This window comes from Eptatretus burgeri, chromosome 8, assembly GCF_056783735.1.
Source record: "Eptatretus burgeri isolate ZD-2024b chromosome 8, Ebu_testis_v1, whole genome shotgun sequence".
NCBI classification, from domain to species: Eukaryota; Metazoa; Chordata; class Myxini; order Myxiniformes; family Myxinidae; genus Eptatretus; species Eptatretus burgeri.
This window is the reverse complement of record NC_140968.1, coordinates 57,712,289-57,735,519: the sequence shown is the minus strand read 5'-3', so window position 1 is coordinate 57,735,519 and position 23,231 is coordinate 57,712,289. Positions and strand designations below refer to the sequence as shown.

Sequence of the window (23,231 nt, the reverse complement as noted above, 5' to 3'; positions counted from 1 at the left end):
GTCAATTCAATCCTGTCTTCACTTTTGGTAACGGTTAAGTATGCTTTACACGCAGTTGTCGAAATTCTCATAAAAATCGGATGTTTATGAGAGGTTTGGTGGAGAATCATCAAAGACACTTGTGGTTTGCGTCGCTACCTTTTCTAGAGACAGATTTTATTAGACAAGGTCAGAGGTCAAGTTGACGATTTCGTAAGTACCAGTCTATAACTGCTTGTTACTTACGAAATCTAAAGATTTCCTAAGTATATTGATCAGTTCCGTTTCTGTTTGTTACTTACGAAATCTAAAGATTTCGTAAGTAACAGACCTAAATCTAAAGATTTCGTGAGTATATTGATGACTTCCGTTTCTGTTTGTTTGTTTGTTTGTTTGTAGGCACGATAACTCGAGAACGGAAGAAGCTACCAATGTCAAATTACACCACGTGATTCAGGAGGGTGATGGCTAGTACTGATTAGATTTTGGTCAAAATCGGTCAAAGGTCAAGGTCACAGTGAGGTCAAGTATTCGATTTTTGATGGTTTGGTACAGATAACTCGAGAAAGGAAGAAGCGACCAATGTCAAATTACACCACGTGATTCAGGAGGGTGATGGCGAGTGCTGATTAGATTTTGGTCGAAATCGGTCAAAGGTCAAGGTCACAGTGAGGTCAAACATCCAAAAAATGATAACTCAAGAACACAAGAAGCTACCAATGTCAAATTACACCACGTGATTCAGGAGGGTGGTGGCTAGTGCTGATTAGATTTTGGTCAAAATCGGTCAAAGGTCAAGGTCACAGTGAGGTCAAACATCCAAAACATTCGATTTTTGATGGTTTGGTACAGAATCATCGTAGAAACTTCTGGTTTGCGTCGCTACCTTCTCAAGAAACAGCTTTTATTCGACAAGGTCAGAAGTCAAGTTGACGATTTCGTAAGTACCAGTCTATGACTGCTTGTTTGTTTGTTTGTTTGTTTGTAGGCACGATAACTCGAGAATGAAAGGAGCTACCAATGTCAATTTACACCACGTGATTCAGGAGGGTGATGGCTAGTGCTGATTAGATTTTGGTCAAAATCGGTCAAAGGTCAAGGTCACAGTGAGGTCAAATATTCGATTTTTTGATGGTTTGGTACATATAACTCGAGAACGGAAGAAGCTACCAATGTCAAATTACACCAGGTGATTCAAGAGGGTGATGGCTAGCGCTGATTAGATTTTTGGTCTAAATCGGTCAAAGGTCAAGGCCACAGTGAGGTCAAACATCCAAAAAATGATAACTCGAGAACGGAAGAAACTACCAATATCAAATTACACCATGTGATTTAGGAGGGTGGTGGCTAGCGCTGATTATATTTTGGTCAAAATCGTTCAAAGGTCAAGGTCACAGTGAGGTCAAACATCCAAAACATTCGATTTTTGGTTGTTTGGTACAGAATCGTCATAGAAACTTCTGGTTTGCGTCGCTCCCTTTTCTTGAGACAGCTTTTATGAGACAAGGTCAGAGATCAAGTTGACGATTTCGTAAGTACCACTCTATGACTGCTTGTTTGTTTGTTTGTTTGTTTGTAGGCATGATAACTCGAGAACGGAAGAAGCAACCAATATCAAATTACACCACGTGATTCAGGAGCGTGGTGGCTCGCGCTGATTAGATTTTGGTCAAAATCGGTCAAAGATCAAGGTGACAGTGAGGTCAAACATCCAAAACATTCGATTTTTGATGGTTTGGTGCAGAATCATCGTAGAAACTTCTGGTTTGCGTCACGAGATTCTCTAGAGACAGCATTTGTTAGACAAGGTCAGAGGTCAAGTTGACGATTTCGGAAGTACCAGTCTATGACTGCTTGTTTGTTTGTTACTTACGAAATCTAAAGATTTCGTAGGTATATTGATGACTTCCGTTTGTTTGTTTGTTTGTTTGTTTGTAGGCACGATAACTCGAGGACGGAATTCGCTTCCAATGTCAAATTACTCCACATGATTCAGGAGGGTGATGGCTTGTGCTCATTCGATTTTAGTCAAAATCGGTCAAAGGTCAAGGTCACATTGAGGTCAAACATAATTCCGTAAATTCACATGGAGAAATGGAGTATTTTTGCTTCGCTCGACGTTACGAGTTCGTTTTAACTTCGATTTTAATTTTGTATTCGGTTTTTGCGATCGCTTAGGACGCTTTAAACTCGGTTGTCGAAATTCTGGTAAAAATCGGATGTTTTGGAGACGTTTTAAGATTGTATAAAAATATTTCACTCGACGCATCACGGGTCGTCCCATGATGCAGTGTGCTCGAGCAGATGCGTCGTTGAGTGACGTTAAGGTATAATATAAATGCGTGGAGAAATGGAGATTTTTGCTTCGGTCAATGTTACGATTTTTGATGGTTTGATACAGAATCATCGTAGAAACTTCTGGTTTGCGTCGCTAAGTTCTCTAGTGACAGCTTTTATTCGACAAGGTCAGAGGTCAAGTTGACGATTTCGTAAGTACCAGTCTATGACTGCTTGTTTGTGTGTTTGTTTGTTTGTAGGCACGATAACTCGAGAACGGAAGAAGCTCCCAATGTCAAATTACACCACTTGATTCAGGAGGGTGATGGCTAGTGCTGATTAGATTTTGGTCAAAATCTGTCAAAGGTCAAGGTCACAGTGAGGTGAAACATCCAAAAAAAAGTTATAACTCGAGAACGGAAGAAGCTACCAATGTCAAATTACACCACGTGATTCAGGAGGGTGATGGCTAGTGCTGATTAGATTTTGCTCAAAATCTGTCAAAGGTCAAGGTCACAGTGAGGTGAACCATCCAAAAAAAAGTTATAACTCGAGAACGGAAGAAGCAACCAATGTCAAATTACACCACGTGATTCAGGAGGGTTATGGCGAGCGCTGATTAGATTTTGGTCAAAATCTGTCAAAGGTCAAGATCACAGTGAGGTGAAACATCCAAAAAAAAGTTATAACTCGAGAACGGAAGAAGCTACCAATGTCAAATTACACCATGTGATTCAGGAGGGTGATGGCTAGCGCTGATTATATTTTGGTCAAAATCGTTCAAAGGTCAAGGTCACAGTGAGATCAAACATCCAAAACATTCGATTTTTGGTTGTTTGGTACAGAATCGTCATAGAAACTTCTGGTTTGCGTCGCTACCTTTTCTTGAGACAGCTTTTATGAGACAAGGTCAGAGATCAAGTTGACGATTTCGTAAGTACCACTCTATGACTGCTTGTTTGTTTGTTTGTTTGTTTGTAGGCACGATAACTCGAGAACGGAAGAAGCAACCAATTTCATATTACACCACGTGTTTCAGGACGGTGATGGCTCGTGCTGATTAGATTTTGGTCAAAATCGGTCAAAGGTCAAGGTCACAGTGAGGTCAAACATCCAAAAAATGATAACTCAAGAACGGAAGAAGCTACCAATGTCAAATTACACCAGGTGATTCAGGAGCGAGTTGGCTCGCGCTGATTACATTTTGGTCAAAATCGGTCAAAGGTCAAGGTGACAGTGAGGTCAAACATCCAAAACATTCGATTTTTGATGGTTTGGTGCAGAATCGTCGTAGAAACTTCTGGTTTGCGTCGCGAGATTCTCTAGAGACAGCTTTTGTTAGACAAGGTCAGAGGTCAAGTTGACGATTTCGGAAGTACCAGTCTATGACTGCTTGTTTGTTTGTTACTTACGAAATCTAAAGATTTCGTAGGTATATTGATGACTTCCGTTTGTTTGTTTGTTTGTTTGTTTGTTTGTTTGTTTGTAGACACGATAACTCGAGGACGGAATTCGCTTCCAATGTCAAATTACTCCACATGATTCAGGAGGGTGATGGCTTGTGCTCATTCGATTTTGGTCAAAATCGGTCAAAGGTCAAGGTCACATTGAGGTCAAACATAATTCCGTAAATTAACATGGAGAAATGAAGTATTTTTGCTTCGCTCGACGTTACGAGTTCGTTTTAACTTCGATTTTAATTTTGTCTTCGGTTTTTGTGATCGCTTAGGACGCTTAAAACTCGGTTGTCGAAATTCTGGTAAAAATCGGATGTTTTGGAGACGTTTTAAGATTGTATAAAAAATATTTCACTCGACGCATCACGGGTCGTCCCATGATGCAGTGTGCTCGAGCAGACGCGTCGTTGAGTGACGTTAAGGTATAATATAAATGCGTGGAGAAATGGAGATTTTTGCTTCGGTCAATGTTACGATTTTTGATGGTTTGATACAGAATCATCGTAGAAACTTCTGGTTTGCATCGCTACCTTCTCTAGAGACAGCTTTTATTCGACAAGGTCAGAGGTCAAGTTGACCATTTCGTAAGTACCAGTCTATGACTGCTTGTTTGTGTGTTTCTTTGTTTGTAGGCACGATAACTCAAGAACGGAAGAAGCTCCCAATGTCAAATTACACCACGTGATTCAGGAGGGTGGTGGCTTGCGCTGATTAGATTTTGGTCAAAATCTGTCAAAGGTCAAGGTCACAGTGAGGTGAAACATCCAAAAAAAAGTTATAACTCGAGAAGGAAGAAGCTACCAATGTCAAATTACACCACGTGATTCAGGAGGGTGGTGGCTAGCGCTGATTAGATTTTGGTCAAAATCTGTCAAAGGTCAAGGTCACAGTGAGGTGAAACATCCAAAAAAAAGTTATAACTCAAGAACGGAAGAAGCTACCAATGTCAAATTACACCACGTGATTCAGGAGGGTGATGGCTAGTGCTGATTAGATTTTGGTCAAAATCTCTCAAAGGTCAAGGTCACAGTGCGGTCAAATATTCGATTTATGATGGTTTGGTACAGAATCATCGTAGAAACTTCTGGTTTGCGTTGCTACCTTCTGTAGAGACAGCTTTTATTAGACAAGGTCAGAGATCAAGTTGACGATTTCGTAAGTACCAGTCTATGACTGCTTGTTTGTTTGTTTGTTTGTTTGTGTGCAGGATATCTCAAAAAGTTGTGCACTGATACGGATGAAATTTGGTGGACAGGTTGAGTGTGTGACAAGGACAAACTGATTAGATTTTGGTGAAGTTACGGATCTGGATCCGGATACTAGAATTTTTTCAGTGATTCTTCACCATTGAGAGACAGGGCTAAACCAATATACAGCACGATATCTCAAAAAGTTTTGGATGGATTCGGACAAACTTGGTGGACATGTTGGGTGTGTGACAAGGACAAATTGATTAGATTTTCCTTCAGGTCAGGATCCAGATCTGACCTATCAGTAGGATACAAAACGTGAACTCTTCAGCCTGGCAGAAGTATGCACTCCACCGAGTGCCGTTCTAGTTGTCTATGATTTTGAAGTTGATCAACGATCCTTTGGAAAAAATTAAGTGAGTAAATGCTGCGGTGCTGAAACAACATGTGGGTAAATGCCATTTATGTGCGTTTTTATAGGACTACAGCACAGAAAGAGTTGGAAGATGAAGTATAAAAGCGATAAATCACCTTATTTGTTCAATCAACATTGCTTAACACTTGCTTCCTTCAGAAAACGATAAATGCTGCAGTTATGACTGATTGGTGATTACAATCTGGAAAGATACACTGTACCATCTTCACAAAGCTAAGGTGGCCATATTCTAGGAGAGTGTAAAACCAGGTCTGCATTGTCATGCCAACATGATGTAATTGTCTTGGTGCACTTTTGTGGTGTATAAACCTCTAAATCCGATTTTAAAAAAACATTTTTTTTTTTAATGGTACGGGTGCAATACCCAAGAGAGAGTATCACTTCCTTCTGTGGAAATCATTGTAATTGCTTCAGCCGTTATTATGCTTGGCACGATGACATTATCAACATTTTGATGATGAACAAATTTTACGATCTCTCGATCTGGTACTTTACCGATGTATTTTGGTGTATTTTTCATTCTTGTTAGTTGTGAAAAGTTTCGAGAATATAAGTTATGGCTTCTAAATGCATATGACTTCACTCAGTAGTAGTTTTTAAGTGGCCCATTTTGCACACATTTGAATGGGCTGCCATTTCTTTTCCATGCCATCCCTACATTTTGTTGCGTCCAAGTATTCGTTAATACGGAATTACTCAGAACCAGGACCTTTTGGCCAAAGGAATGGTCCAATTGACTTTTAAGGCACTGCATTCAATTTTACCATTCCCCAAGGTTGTCCGAATGAGCCAAAATGATGACAAACCCACACAGAAAGTAGATGGCTGAAACACGCTCTTACCTTTTGAAGGATTTATTTTAATAAGGAAAAGCACAAGGAAGAGCGTCGATAAGATGCAATAATAACGGAAAAAAAACAAAGCGAGTCAAAAAGACACAAAGGAGAATGGGATACACAAACTTATATACAATGAGGAGATATAAAAGCTCAAATATTCCCCACTAGGCACCAACAGTTCACACTTTCACAAACAACAATAATGCAGGCGGGCTTTCCCTTTTCTTTGTTGCAGAGGGTGGGCACAGTTCAACACAATGGTGTCCACTTTCGAGACCAGGAGGGAGACGAGAACCAGTAACGAGCAGGGCTAATGATTGGTTGGCCTTCAACTTGGCCACATGGTCCCCTTTATCCTTTTTCCTCCAGGCCCTCCAAAAACACAGGGTGATCCCCACTTGGGTCGATTCCGCATGAGGATTCTCCTCCACGCGAGGTCTCCATCCTCCTTTCCACAGAAGCCTCTCTTGATGCTGTCCTGATGTACTCTCGTGTATGAGCCTCTCTTGCACACCGTTCTCACCTGGTGGACTCCCCGGTCTCTACTCTCATGGCCTCTCCTGGAGACTCTATTCTCTCGTACCTTCTGGGTGGAGTCTTTCCCTCCAGCCCCATCCATGGGGGCAGTACCAATAAATATATAGTACATCTTTTATTCTGGTCTCTACAGCACACTGCACTATTATGGCTGGCTGGCACACACTGGCCAGAGAGATTGCAATTGGCCTTTAGGACACGTGACACATGTGCCTCTGTGATGAGAAGTCCACACCGAGCCCTGCCAATCACATGAGGTTTTTATGCATACATAATTAAACTCTACCCTGTCTATAAATTACATACGCTGCCTCCTCAGTGTCAGGTGAAACAAATGACTTGCTCTGTCAGGACCCTGTTACATGGCAATCTAACCTATGTGAAACACACAGACCATACTACACTTACCACAGTCTAGCTATGGATTCCTCCCCCTCTTCCAAATAACAATATGTGGTGCTACCATATTCCTTGTTAGGTATATTGATCACCAACCGACTGATTTAATGATCGCTCCCAATGACAAGTTGTCTGACTCTGGCACACTTTGTTTGACCTGTCACCCTGACAGCTTTGCTTTCCCAGTGGCACTCCCTCCCACGTATGGTCAAGCACCTGAATGAGTTGATCCTGCCAGCAGGCCATCCTGCAGCATAATAAGTCCCACAGCATCCCCCTTCCTCACAAACATGGTGTGTCGTTGGTTGTTATGTCCATATGTGGGTTTCAGAAAGTGGAACGGAGTTTGCCCAGAACTCGAAGTATCCACCTTCATTTTGGTGAGAGGGGTCAGAATTCATGGACAGAGTTCCTAAATTTTGTTGTTCTCAAAGTTTTGTTCTGAGGGCTCGTCACTCAGCCCAGTCAGCCTCCAACTGCAATTAGCTTGTCGTCATATTCCCAGGGATGGTTTTTAAGACCTCCATAAGGTTCTTCTTCATCATTCCCATTGCTCCAATTTTCACTGGTACAATTTCCGAATTCCTTGGCTTCCAAGATCTTTTGACTTCATTTTTGAGTTCCTGCTATTCAGTCATATTTTTGTATTTCTGTTTTGTTTTGGCCAAACTTGCTGAGAACTGATACCTCAATTAGCAATGCCTTTTTATTTGTATCTGAATACAAAGCCTGGTCGCAGTGCTTTGATTTCTATGTTCACACTCGATTGGATCATCAGGTTGGACATGACCATTACATTCGCTTTTTTCAACGAACACTTTTGGTTTTTATTTTCATGAGCTTTCTGGGACTGGGATTTTTTTTTAATTTTGCAGATGTGTCAGTGGATTACTCGACATACTTGGTTGTGCCTTTGAGTGTACAGTTGTTCAGACATTCCTTTTTACATCTCGAGAGGTTCGTTCTCCATCTCAGTTGAGCTGACCTCTTCTTAAATATTCCAATAAGTCTTCTTTGTCTATGCCCAGTCTGTCAAACTCTTCTTTTTTTTTTCCTGCTCTTTTATCATTCTCCAAGTTGTCGGTGTATATCTGTTGATATTTCACCTTGTATTTTTTTTTCATCTTTTTTGCACTCAGGACTGTATTCGTTACTGTTTGGGTTTCGTGTATGGCATGTTCTATTCACACCTGTTTTGGGAAGTTTCTTGCAAGGTTGTTTTGGGATACCTTTTCCGGCTTGCTGCCTTTGTGTTTGCACACAAATTGGATGTGGTAGTCTGTCAGACTTTGCACGTCCAGGACAAACACAGAAAGGAGACAGGCCAAATACAGCAAGTTTCTTCCAAAGAGGAAACCAAAGCTCAAAACTAAACGTCATGACAAGAAAATGTAAAAATAATTATAAAATCGAACATAGAGATCTCGAGTTAATGGGTGCTAAAAACGGTCTCAAAATATAAATGATAGTGAGGAAAATCTAAAACTGCGATGAGGCTAACAGCGGAAGAAAACATGGTCAGATGTTTTTTTGTATTCCCTCGGAATTTTCTATGTGCACTCATATATTCGTACGGCATGATGCTGCCCAGAAACCATTGCAGGAACCTTATGAAGGACCTTGCAAAGTTCTGCAATGCTTCAATAATACCTTCCTTCTCAAAATTAGTGGTGGTCCTGATGTGGTCTCCATAGATCACTTGAAGCCAGTTTTTCTTGATGCAGAACTAGAGCCGACCCTTCCACTGACCAACGTGTTGACACCTCATGTACATTCCCTAGCATGATATTTATAGAGTACATTTTGCTTGTTCACCATTTCTCTTTGCAATGACTTATATTTTTACATGGGCAGTCGATACCTCTTCCCCTACACCATATTGTATTCTGTTTTTACCTTCCGTTTGATGAACCCATGAGGTGGGGGATTAGTTTCAGGGCATCATTTTGCCTTTAGTTTAATAATATGTGAATATGCTAAATAGCTTTGGTTTATCGGGGGATTTTCCAAAACGGGGTTACCCGGAGGTGGTTTCGAGGTTTTATGGTTGTGTTATAATAAAGACTGAACTCGGAATCTAAACATCTTGGATGTCTTTTGTTTAACGCCAAAAGTCACTACTTCTGCACCACCCTGTCGATCACAACCAAACCTTGTAACTGATTGTGTCGAATTTAGAGGAAAGTATCTAATCCCAAACTTTTATCACCTTGAGTGAGAGACATGCATGCTTGCATCTGCATCATTGTTTGACAGGTTACCATAAACGAGTCATTGTCTGTGTCCATCCTTCTTTATCCTAAATGTAACTCAGAGTTTTGAGGTTTTTCATTGGCTTCGTGACATCCTTTCATCCACCTTGAGAGTAAAAAAAAAAAAAATGCTGGAAGAAATGTTATGTTCCATTCCTGTCTGCCAACGTTTATTCCTGGATTCATATCATCAATCACAGCCAGAAAGACAGAGTTCATTGGAGCTTGTATGTGAAACTTTTTCATTTTTACTCTTTACAACAACCTCCATCCGAAATAAATTGGTCAATTATTATCATTACTATACTTTCACATCATTGGAACAGAAACACGTAGATGACTTGACCAACATTTATCCTTTAAATTTTATCGATTGGGTGATGTTGTCTTGAGTCCATATAAAGCAAATAAAAAATTAGTAGTATTTTAAAAATGCAAGATTGTAATGATAAAAACAGAGCTTTTATTTCTTTGTTGAAATATTGAAAATATCAAAGCAATCAAGGGTGTGTTTAATTACTTGCTGAATGATGAATGATATGAGGTCGATCAGTCAATTAATGTCCTAATATAGGTGGAAAGTAAAAGGTGGTTATTTTGTTTTCAGAATAAAATTGATTCAAAAGATTAATGTAAAAAATGACAGATTCGTTAACATCAGTCGTTTGCTGTTTATGTCATGATGTTATCATACAAACCACTACTACTACTACCACCACCTCTTTTAACTTCCCCAACAATTTTGGCCCAAGTGTTTCATAAAATGGCTGGCCAGTTCTGATGTTCAAGGTTGCAGAAATTTATAATTCTTTCAGGATTCTGGTGATTAACTCACCCCTAGTTCAGGAAAGATGAGGGATCTTTAATGTCTAGAAACGACCAGTGCTCAGGTCCTCTGGCTTAACGCCCTTCCAATGAACGACACACACACATTGATGCATCATTGCCCTGCACACGAAACACCAAGGTGATAGTTTAAAGCTGGGTCGAGATGCTAACCCAGCCAAGACTGCTCAAAGGCAAGTGGGCATTCCTTTAGTCTAGGCTCTCCTACCAGCATACTAAATTACCACCATACTGTTTTTTTATTTACAACATTATCTCAATACTATCTCATGTGTTTCTACATTGCACATAACCGTATTTAACCAAGAGAATAAAACATTGCATGGAAGTTTTGAACACAATGAAATAATCTTTCAAAAAAGATTCCCACCTATTTCTGCCTTTAACAATATTGTGTGTAATAATAAAGAGGCCGAAGAATCTTAACATACATTGTACATTTATAATGCACTATTCACAGGATGTAGTTTATGTTACAGGCATGTATACTTCCAAAACATTTTCATCACTCAAGGGAAATGCATAAACGTGTATCCCACATTCCAAAGGCTGTTGTTGAGCCGGGGAAATGGCAAACCAAGGAGAAGATAACCTCAAAGCTCTAAGGAAGACCTCGAGGAACATGCATGAAATGTTTCTTTTAATAAAAGCATGTCTGATTGACATTTTGCTTCCATGTCGGACAGCTGTAAATCAACGACATAGTGTCGACATGCATTCCCTGAACATGCTTACTCCCATATGGGACAAGATCACTGGTCCATGGCCTGGGGACTTTGAGGACCTGGATTTTTGTTCCCCCTGTGGACTTGGTGAATGCCTTCTAAGTCTGTTTATCCAACAGGTGCAGATGGGCTTTCCACCCCTTTTGGCCCAGCAATCCAGAGCAACGGACTCCCTCGATCCGCCCCTGGTACAACCAGTGGGGAGTCCTGGCGAGAGTGTGGTGGAAAAAACAGCCATTCCCTTTTCCGTGTGACAGCTTGCCGGAGCCTGCAGGACCGACAAGGAAGGACCGAAAACTCTGTGTGCTGTCGATCAGCACGTGAAGAGAGTGCATTCCTGTGCAAGGTTTGCAACCTGCAATTAAAATCGCCGGAACAAGTGCAAGTCCACTACGACGGGAAAGCTCATAGGAGACGGCTAAGGAGTTTGGGCATCGAGCCTGCTGAGAGCACCCTGACTACAGGTAAGAGATGTATCAGATATTTCGTTTGTTTATGGGGAATGAATGTTTGTCTGCAGTGGAAATTCTGCTTAAAAGTAATCGTTATCGAGTGGGCATGAAATTTAAATGTAATGCCACCACATAATTATAATTCTGATTATGGTTCCCTGGTCTTAATCAGAACACATACAGGCTTATACATGTTTGCATGTCAATAGGAATAATACATAAAAGAGCATTATGTTCTTCGATAAAGATGTACGATCTATATCCGCAATTTGTTCATGTCATCTTTGAGATAACTGTGAGTATTAATACATGATAGTAATAAGTGCATATGAGTAGTAATTTGAGTTTGCGATAACCATGAGTAGAAAAAGTGAAAAACAAAGGTTGATTTGCAATATGATAGTATATGGTGGAAAAACTTCTTCTGGTGACCTGTTGGGTGTTCTCTTCTGAGTGCATAAGCTCAGGATGATTGGCTCTCTGGTTCAAAACTATGATAGACTATGTTGATTTATCCATTCTTTGTGAATGTCCTTGTATTTCATGTAAAAGTACACTCACATGAGTCTTTTGAACTGCATGCATACTCGGGGTTTTACAAGGAATTACAAGGAACTTCAAAGCAGGTGGAGGCCATAAACCTTGAGCAATCATGCCAACATCTTAGTACTCCCGCTATTTACAGATACCGATCCAACTTGATTTAAAAAAGAGATACCTCAACTTTACCATCACTACCGTTGCAGGGAGACCATTCCATGCATTCACCATTCTCTGAGTAAAATGCACCTGCCTTACTAACAGCCAAACTCTCCTCTTCTTTTCTCTGAAACTATAGCCCTTGGTCATGTCATAGTCCTTTGTTTAATTTGGAGTGATCACAGGTCTCTGTCATGCATTAGATCTAAGCTCCACTATGGACCTTAGACACTATAAAAAGGTAATGATGATTAGGTAATGGACACCTGCTATGTAATATTGTGATTGGTCATTATGTTAAAATTCTCCTTTATTATCCTTTCAATCCCCTTTCGACCACATCTCCCCAGCCCCCCCCCCTCCTACTTACCCTCCACCCCATATGCATATTGAGGAAATCATTTATGATCTCGAGTCAAAATAATAATTTCACTAAGCTATAGAACAAGTGGGTTCACTGGTGTTAACACATTTCCTCTTAATCAAATGAAAGACCAAAAACTGCATTGGAGTTATCAGAAGAAACCAGAAGAAGCAAAGAGCAAATATAGTCACCAGGAGGAACCTGGATAGGATTCAGGTTTCAGCTGCTGCTCCTCACCTTCACAAGCATCCAGGTGCAGCCAGGTGAGCCTTACCAATGTTTTTTTTGTAAGAATTCAATTCTCCCGAGACATAGAGATAAAGAAAGGTAAATTAAGAGTAAAAAAAGGCAAAAGAGAGGGCAATTTATCATTGTTATCTCCTGTGATGAGGCTGTCTTTGGACCTCTCACTCTCTCACTGCAGGCAGGTTGGTGGTCTTTCTGTCTTCTACCGTTTTTTTCTCAAGTATCACCCCCCCTTGCTCTGTCTGCGATACGTCCCCACCATATTTCGGCAGGGTGCTCAAGGTCCGCCAACAACCCCCTTCTGGTAAAACTTCCAAAATCACGAATCACTGCCCACTTTCACTCTTTCATTCGTCTTTTTCCCTGCCTTTGGAATAAACTCCCACACTCTGTTCAATCCCATTCTTCCCTCCAGGCATTCAAAACAGTTGTTCACCACCACCTGTTATATTCCCCCATCCAAATCCTCGATCTTTTCTACCCCCGTTAATCTACCCCAAACCCAAATCCTTCAAATTCCCTGCTTTGCTTCCTATCCTGAAAGTCCCTGTAATGTCCATCTTGTATACCCTGTGTTCCCTGCCCCATCCCTCTCCCTTCCACAGATCTCCTAATGTTTCTGTTCCCCACTGTTTTGTCCTTCCCTCTCTCACCTCTCGTCTTATGCCCCCTTGCTGTACGTTGTGTGTTAGCTCTCATATGAGCCTCGACATTGTATACAAAAAATAAAAGTAAAAAAATGAACAAAAACTATGCTCCCCTTCCATCCTTTCCCTCTCTTCAAATGACACCACAGCCGACTCTGCGCATGAATGATGCCACGCATGCGCATGAAATGAGAAAGCTGAATGCCTCACTTCTGTGTTTCCTTCAAAATATTGTGTCCCCAAAACCTCAGTCTCAGTAACCATCCTTCCCTGTTATACCCAACTGCTCCATGACTCTATCTTTTGCACCTGAGAAGGTGGAGAAGGTTATTTCAACAATCGACGCTGACTCTGCTACTGGACTGGATGGCATCAGCTCGCGTGTCCTAAAAACCTGCTCTTCTGCTCTTGCACATCCTCTCTCTGCGCTTTTCACCCTGTCATTTGTGCAAGGTCATATTCTATCTGCTTCAAAATCCTCATCTCATATCACCAATTTGGTTTCAGACCAGGTAACTCCACCTTGGACATGCTGCTTCGACTCACCCAACAATGGAAAGCGCCCTCAATGTCAGACATGAGTTTAGGGCCATTTCTGGACATATCTGATGTGTTTAATAGTTTGGCATCCTGCCTTGCTCTCCAAACTCGCTGCCTATGGCATCCAAAGCCAACTCCACACATGGCTTACTGACTTCCTTTACTCTCGTCGCCAATGTGTGACACTCAATGGAATCCTTTCATCTCCTCTCCCTGTCAAGGCTGGAGTGCCCCAAGGCAGTGTTCTGGGCCCAGTCCTATTCCTGATCTTCATCGATGATCTCTGTGACCTACTGGAAAATCCCCTTTATCGATTTGCTGATGACTCTACCTTCTGCCGTGACATCCCTCATCCTGCACACAAGCAGCCAGCAGCCTCTTCCCTCTCTTCAATCCTTGAAAAAAATCACAAGCTGGTCAAATACTTGGAATATATCTTTCAATCCTGACAAATCTCACACACTCACTATTTCTCTATCTGAAAGGACCGTCTTGAACCCCCCCCCTCCTTCCCAAAGTTCTTCCTTGGCACACATGAATGCCTATCCACCTACAAGGCCTGCCTCATTTTTCTCAGCATGATGCTGTGGAAACCAAGGCTTTCAAGATAATTGGAATCTCCTGCACTAAAGCTGAGTGTATGGGCTTATCATTTCACCATCACAAACAGGTTGGTGGTCTCTCTGTCTTCTACCACCTCCTTTCTGGTCTAGCACCCTCTGCTCTTTCTGTGCTCCCCCCCGCCCCCCCCCCCCCGAGATTTCTGCAGGTCTCACATGGTCCACCATCAACCCTCTTCTGGTAAAACGACCTAAATCCAGAATCACTGTTCTCCTCCATTCCTTTGTTCCTCTCTTTTCCCTCCTGTGGAATCAACTTCTCCCATCGTCTTCAATCTCATTCTTCCATCCAGGTCTTCAATCCAGCTGTTCACCACCATCTCAGATCGTCTCCAATCGAAAACCACGATCTTTTCTACCCTTGTTCACCCCACCCAAATCCCTCTGAATTTTCGAGTTTTTCCTCCTTGGAGTTTCCTTCTCCATGCATGCGTATTTTGCGTCCTGTTTTTGTCTGTTAAGTGGTGATCTGTTCAGTGTACTTGGTCTTCCACGAGCCTCGAAAATGTATGCAAAAAAGGGAAAAAGCAGAATATAACAAAGTGTGAAAGACTGAAGAAAGATGTGAAAGAGACAGGAACAAAAATCAAAGTTGTCAGGAACAATCCAAATAGAGAGATTTCAGCAGTTTCTCTCCAAGGTTAAAACGTGTGCAGTGTCGCAGTAATTCCAATGTAGAATTTGAAAAACATGGCTGTTGTCATCAAGAGCAGTTGTTCCAAACCTCATTGGTATTTACACTGACCCTTTCTGCATCCCCAAAATTTTGTGGACCACCATGTACAATATCGTATTCACATGATCGCATCATGACAAAAGTAGTGCACGAGCACGATTAATCACGGCCTTTCACAAATGTTTGCTTCTGATGTGTGGTGAGTCGTGAGTCGCAGTGTGTGACATCATTTTGCGGTGCGGGGCGGAAAGTGCAACTTTTTCTCCCCTGCAGACTCCAAGGAGTTGGCAAACCACAGGATGGGAACCATTGTGATTTTTCCAATTAAATCTTTTCACGAAATATAAAACATTTGCCCGAAATAGCATACGTTTGATAAATAATACTTGCATGAACTTTTCTGGCTTTTTGATTATTATAAAATTCATTTATTTTATCAAGATAACGAAACATTTTACATGATTTAAACATCATTTTACAGTAATCGTAAACATGATTTTAAACTTTTTTCTTCTTCTTTTTCTGTTCACAAGCAAAGGGAATTAATTCTCGAAGTTTCTAAATTTGGACTTGTAACTTGGATAAGGAGTTGAAGGAATGATTATCCCAAAATATTCTTGTTTCACAATACTTCTTCATTCGTGGAAACTTTTTTCCCCCAACTTCGTCAATTAACTTACGTTAAAAAGACACGACTAAACGAATAATTTACACATTTGAAACAACTTGTTCGCAGTTGTATGATTGTAATTCATCTCAGACCAGGCGGCATCAGTGCATATCCTAAAATCCTGCTCTTTTGCTCTTGCACATCCTTTTTCTGCTCTGGTCACTCGATCATTCTCTGTGGGTCAGTTTCCGTCTGCCTGGAAGTTAGCCAACATCACTGCTATACACAAACATGGTGCAAAAATGGATCCTCTGAACTACAGGCCTATAAGCTTGCTTCCAATTATAAACAAGGTCATTGAATCCATCATTTCTGTTGACATGAAGTCCTTCCTTTTCTCCAATGGCCTCATCTCAGATTATTAGTTCGGTTTCAGAGCCGGTCATTCGACCTTTGACATGCTGTTCATACCCTCCCAACAATGGATGGATGCCCTCAATCTCAGACATGAGATCAGGGCGGTTTCCCTGGACACATCTCGAACATTAGATAAACTCTGGCACCTCACCTTGATCTCCAAACTCTCTACTTATGGCATCCAAGGCCATCTCCTCTCATGGATCACTGACTTCCTCCACTCTCATATTCAGAATACAGCTCTTAATGGGATTCTCTCATCTCCTCTCCCTGTCAAGGCTGGAGTGTGTTAAGGGCTGTGTTTTGGGACCAGTCTTGTTCTTCATCTTTATCAATGATCTTCCTGATTCCCTTGAAAATCCTGCCTAGCTCTTTGCTGATGACTCCACCAACTGCCATATCATTTCTCATCCTGCACACAGGCAGCCAGCAGCCTCTTCCCTCTCTTCAGATCTTGACAAAATCACAAGGTGGTCAAACACTTGGAATGTCTTTCAATACTGACAAACCTCACTCTCTCTCCAAAAAGACCATCGGAAAAACCCTCTCATCTACTTTCTTAACAATCTTCCAAAGAAATTCATTCACACATACTTCTTGGTCTCACTATCAACCATGATCTTTCTTGAATAAACCACGTTTCAAGGTTAGTCTCCAACACCAGTCACCGACTGGGCATCTTGCATCGGACAAAGTCCTTCCTTGGCACCTCTGAGCTCCTATGCACCTACAAGGCCTTGATCCTTATTTTTGTCCTTCAACCCTGCTTTTGATGCTCCGCCCATCTATCTCTCTCTCTCTCTCTCTCTCTCTCTCTCTCTCTCTCTCTCTCTCTCTCTCTCTCTCTCTCTCTCTCTCTCTCTCTCTCTCTCTCTCTCTCTCTCTCTCTCTCTCTCTCTCTCTCTCTCTCTCTCTCTCTCTCTCTCTCTCTCTCTCTCTCTCTCTCTCTCTCTCTCTCTCTCTCTCTCCTGTTCCTTTTGTTCTGTTGCGTCCTGGTCCATTCATTGTTCTCACTCTCCCATGAGCCTTGACGCTTTATACAAACTAGAAAGTTCAAAGAACACCTTACCCCATACAATGTTTAAGTATATAATTCAATTTAAATAAAATAATGATTTTAAAGGTCAAATAAAAAATTCCAGAAGTTTAGCACCATTTATGCAGTCTTATACATCACCTTATTGAACGTGTCTAAGTATTGCAAAACGGAAGGGTTTTTTAAAGTGTCAAAAAGGCAATTTGTATTCTACAGTGTTAAAGTTTATAATTCACTTGAAATTAAATAAAGATTTTGAAGGTTGTAGAAAAAAATATCCAAAATTTCACCACTGTAGATGCAGTTTTAAACACGCTACATTAGTTATCTGTGCCTGTTGTTTGTGTCCTTTATGCCATCCTTAAAAACAAGAAGTTTCCTGTTTGGAATGATTTTCAATTTTGTTTGAATTGCCAGACGTCAAATCCTTCCTTTTTTCCAATGACGTGTAGACGGAGTAACTAAATTATCTCACTCCTCTCTGTGCCTGCACGATCAGGACAAATTAATATCCAAAGTACTGCTAAGCTACAGCTTTGATTTCTGATTCATGTTCCGATTTGTGCTCAAAATATACCACTCAATTGAAATTAAGTTGTCCCTGATGTTTTTTAGATGGATGGGAAGATATAAAACATTGTTTAACCCTGCTTTTCGCTTCATGTGCGCAGGATAATAATAATAATAAAAAGCACTACTTCTTTTGATTTTTCTTGATCTACATTTTACATAATCAAGGCTTGGGGAAGAACTACAGCAGAATGGAAGCCGACCAAACACTTGCTGTCCAGGCTGTTGTTTTCACCTTTCCTCAATCCTCTTGTGACAACTTCCCTGAACAAATTTATTTTGTTAGCAGCTGCTACAGAGTATGATGAAGAGGAAAAGAGAGATAAAGAAATGCGGAGTCAGAAGGAGGATCCCCCTACCAAGTTTATGTCTGGCCCAAACACAGTGCATTTTGGGGAGACGGGTGGGGTTTTGCATGTTTGTAGATCTTGAAGAATGAGGATGAAAAGCAGAAGTAATAATAAAATCAGGAAATTTACATTTCAAGAATACAAGCAGAGTATCCAACCTCTGGGTGAGTATAATTTGTGCATTACTTGCTGAAAAAAGTATACTCTATACATTGCAAGAAGATTATTGGATTCACTATATATGCGAGATATGCCTTATTGTCAGATTTCCCATCTGTCTGTCTGTCTGTGTGTATGTGTGTCTGCAACGCGAGGCTCCACAGCACGAACCAGCAAACCGATTTCGATGAAAGTTTGCCAACATGTGGAATATATACTGGGAATGTGCGCGTTTGAATTTCGTTGCCTAGCAACCACCCATTGCTGTGCAGCAGCCGAAAACCGCGTACAGTATTTTCAATACTTGTCCTTCAGTTTTGAATGTAGAGAAACGAGACTTCGGAATTAAACCCTTCGAGATGTTTAGAAAATTTTACTTGAGCCCATTTTTGATTGAGATTTTATTTTTCAAATGGTAGTCCTTCAAAAATCGGGTGTCTATTCACTGTCATTTTTTATGAGGGGCTTAGGAAAGTGGGAGGAGCTTAGGGAAAGTGGACGTTGTTGATGAAAGTGGGAGTGGCATAGGAAAGTGGGCGTGGCTTATGAAAAATATTGTGTGGCTCAGGAGGTGTGGTCAAACAATAGCATTGAGAGAAGTTTTTCGGGTTTTCCGTGTGTGTGTGTGTGTGTGTGTGTGTGTGTGTGTGTGTGTGTGTGTGTGTGTGTGTGTGTGTGTCTGTCTGCAATGCGAGGCTCCACAGCACAAACCAGCAAACCGATTATTTTTCAAATTGTAGTCCTTCAAAAATAGGGTGTGTATTTAACGTCATTTTTTTATGAGGAGTGCCAGTTGGCAAAATACGCAATAGGAAAAATCTTGCCAGGCAGAAGAACAATTGTATGTGAACCAATACGTCTTGGCAATGAATCTTCGGCAGTGGATCGGTCAGAATGAAAAGCATAGTATCCAGCGCTTCGATCCTAGCGAATCCCTCGTCGCCTACCGGCTTGTTTTGACATTTGTGTTGTGCGTTTAAAGCTATCTAAAGGGTGTAAAGGTCTTAAGGGCCGCTAACAGTTTAAATGGGGTCCAAAGGGTCTATAAAGTTCTTGAGCGTTTTTAAAGGTCTAAAGGTATGTTCCAATCATACTTAGGGTCAAAAGGGGTCGAAGAGTTTTGAGGGTGAAATGGGGTCTTAAGAGCTGTGAGGGTCTATGGAGTGTAAGTCAATTCAAGTTTTTTTTCAATTGACTTATTGGTTTATTATTTAATCATTGCAGCCAGAGGCTGAATTGCAATTGCTCTTTTTCTTCTATAATATTGTAAATCAATCAGAGATTGCAGACCCTCGCCAGGACTTGTTTTGTGTGGTGTTTGTGTATTTTTGTGTGGTGTATTTTGTGTGGCGCTTGTGTACTGGTGTGCTACGTAATTAAAAAGAGACATAATTAGAACTGCCACTTTATAACTGCTGGTACTGATGACCGGGTACCAAGATGTCCCACTTTGATGCAACCCCACTTTGATTGGACAATTGACCCTGACCCATGATGTTTACTATTATTCAATTTAATTTAGAATGGGATTTAAGTTAGTTCAATTAAAATCAAACGAAAGACGAAATAGGGATAGTCCTGCATTGGAGCAAGGAAAAGGAACCCAACCAAGCAAAAATAATAGATTGAGATCATCAGGAGGAACCTGGATAGGATTTGTGTTTCAGCTGCTACTCCTCTACCATCAAACCCATCCAAGCACAGCCAAGTGAGCCTTATTAAAAAAAAAAAAAATCGAAAAGAACCCAGATCAAAAAAAAAAAAAAATTCTGGAGAAGAAGATTTTTTTTATCGGTTTTCGGGTAAATCCAATATGGCTGCCAAACCATGTGATCTCTAATGTCATATGTGTGAAAATTTTGTTCCTCATGGATAGGCAATCGTGCTTGGAAAGTTTCACTACAATCTGTTCTGCTATTTCAGAGAAGATTTTTGAAGGTATTTTTTTTTTATGTGCCTCCCGAACCATGTAACTGATGACATCAAATTTTTTTTCTGTGGACCAATTTATCCCAAGATGACCCGCAAAAATTTTCATACTGATCGGATGCAGCGTTCTATCTATGCAACTATGATGTCACAATAAAGGCACCTATGACATCATAAAAAATCACACTTGTTCCCCATGAGGAGTACTTGCCATGTGCCAAGTTTCAATTTTTTCCTTTGTGCAGTTTCAGAGATAGAGGTCCAAAGTTTTTCCATTTTTCCAACATCGTTGCCACACCACGTGACCTATGATGTCATCATTATCATTAAAACGTTCTACATGAGCAGTCGCTCCTGTGGTGAAAATTTTATCTCAACATTAAAGTTCTGTGCGGATAAACAAACAGACAGAGACACACAAATGGACCCAAATGCATTACCCTCTCCTCTGTTGAGGGTAATGAGTCAATTACAAGGTTTGAGATATTTAACATTATGAAGGTTGTGGACAAGATTGGTGCAGTGGAGTTTTTCAGTGGTGTGGACAGTGTAAGAACCAGGTGTGATAGCTTGAGGGTAAAGATATATAAATATATATATATATATATATATATATATATATATATATATATATATATATATATATATATATATATATATATATATATATATATATATATATATATATATATATATATATATATATATATATATATATATACATACATACATACTGAAACGCAAAATAAACTTACCACTTGTTTGAAATGTAATAAAATTATAACAGTTCAAAATAAAACAAACCAACAATTGCTAATTGAAACATTGGCATTTTATTGATGACATGTCAAGTTTTTGACCAAGATACACCATCTCATAAGTTTGTTCTCCAGTACAGAACAGCACAGGGTGCATCGTCAGTCCCCTTTCAATGGCATGTGTGGCCACCATTGTTTTCGATACAGGCAGTGCATCGTCGGCGCATACTGCCTACCAGTCTTTGGATGGATTGCTGCTGGATTCTGTCCCACTCAATCCTCAATGTCTGAAGCAGCTCTGCCCGTCTCTTGGCCTCCCTGATCGAGGTCTGTCATCTGCAGAGTTGTGGAGGGTGTCTCTGTCCACCAGGGCCGATATCGTCTGGTGTGAACTGCCAAGGTGACGTGCCACCTCACGGGAGCTCAGTCCACCTTGCAGTATGCCCAAGGCACACTGCCGTTGATCCCTTGACAATCGTTGCATGTTGATTGAAATGCCCATTTTGCACTGGCCTTTTTAAAGCCAATATCAAGACATCACGTGCAGCTCATTAAAATCATCCCGTACCCCTTGGATAATTACTGACAGTCAAAACGGCTGTTCAACAGCTGTGCTATGAAGTGACAACTGAAGGTTCAAGTGACCATATGTGACCTTTTTGTCTGACAATGAGGACACTATTGTCCACAAATAAGTTCACACATTTACTACATGCAGTGTTATTGTTGATATCTAAAGGTTTAAAAGGTGGTAAGTTTCTTTTGCGTTTCAGTATATATATATATATATATATATATATATATATATATATATATATATATATATATATATATATATATATATGTATATATATTTGCAGAACCTATATAATAGGTCCTTTTTATAAAACGACAAGCAGTTAAGCCTGTTCCACCGGGCTGTTATAAGGGAATTCGTTTTCAATCGAGTGTAGAATATTTAGGGAGTTTGACAGGAATGTCCTTTGACAGCATCTAACAGGAATATAAGTTCTAAAGGGTGAAGGGATCAAAAGGAGTCTAAAGTGTCGAAAGGGTATGAAAGGTAAAAGGTGTCTCAAGGATTATTTGGATATTTGGGTCTTAATTGTCTTGATGGGCTTTGAGGGGGGGGTCTTAAATGGTCTTGGTATTAAGGGGTCTTTAAGGTCTTTAGGGGACTGAGGCGTCTCAATAGTATTTGGAGGTCTTTTGGTTCTCAAGGGTCTTAGGAGTCTTTGGGGTCAAAAAGGTCTTAAGGCTCTTTGAGGTATTGAGAAGGTTAGGGGCCTGAATGGTCTTTGGGGTCTTCAGTGTCTTAAGGGTCTTAAAAGGTCTTCCAGGTCTTAAGAGTCCAAGGGGTATTAATGGTCTTCAGGATCTTTGGGGTATTAAAAGGTCTTCTTGTGTTTTAGGGGTCTCTTCAGTCAAAAGGGTCGATAGGATTAAAAGGAACATTCCAATAGTAAGTAACAGACGTATGTGTTGTCAGCGTGCGACTGACGTTCAAAGAGTACGTAATTAATAGACATCCTTTGACATGCAGACATGAACTGAGCTTTATATACAGTATACTAGCAGAGTACCCGCCCTACGGGTGATCTTGTTCCAAGCATGTAACACGTTCTTGTGACGCATACCTTTATTTGGGTGGTGCATAGGCAACTGACAGCTCTGTGTAGGCAAAAAATGAATAAACCGGGTTACGTGCATGAAACAAAAACATACCTACGGCTTGTACTTCAAAACACCTCACGACACTGTAAAACGTGTGGACTGGAATACTGCACGAATGGTAGAGACTTGTAATACCCTGCTTCACCTGGAGGTGGTGCTCCACGATACACATTTACATAGAGAATTTGTGTCCCACCCCCTCCCACAAGACCACTGGCAAAGATAAAAACAGCCATGTACATTATTGGGGTCATACTAATCCTATGTAGCAAGTATCGATGTACTCTGCCCAGAACTGTAGAAGGAGTAGTGCTACAAACACACAAACACTGGTCGATGAATTATAGGAAGGATATAATGTAAATGCCCATCAAAAATGATGGGTTGGAATTATTTTCTTCGAAATATTCAAGAAGACTGAAAGATATGATGTTTCGTAGTATGTAAAAGCAATATAGTCAGGTTCCTTGTGTAATTTCGTTGGAATTTTTTGGAGAGTAGCAAACCTATAGATTTTTGAGAAGTTTAAAATCTATTTAAATTAAAA

At 40.6% G+C, this 23,231-nt stretch overlaps 1 protein-coding gene across 7 annotated transcripts in view; it reads left to right on the top strand.

Annotated features, from left to right (window-relative positions):
• LOC147021813 (zinc finger protein 385D-like) overlaps positions 1-23,231 on the top strand; it is a 406,813-nt gene that overhangs the window by 86,521 nt on the left and 297,061 nt on the right. For 6 of the 7 annotated variants that reach the window (XM_085892201.1, XM_085892198.1, XM_085892196.1 and 3 more), the window contains exon 2: positions 11,057-11,401. In XM_085892201.1, coding sequence (XP_085748327.1) covers positions 11,057-11,401 — 345 coding nt within the window. The remainder of the gene's footprint in view (positions 1-11,056; positions 11,402-23,231) is intronic. The other variant, XM_085892200.1, reaches the window with a different exon arrangement.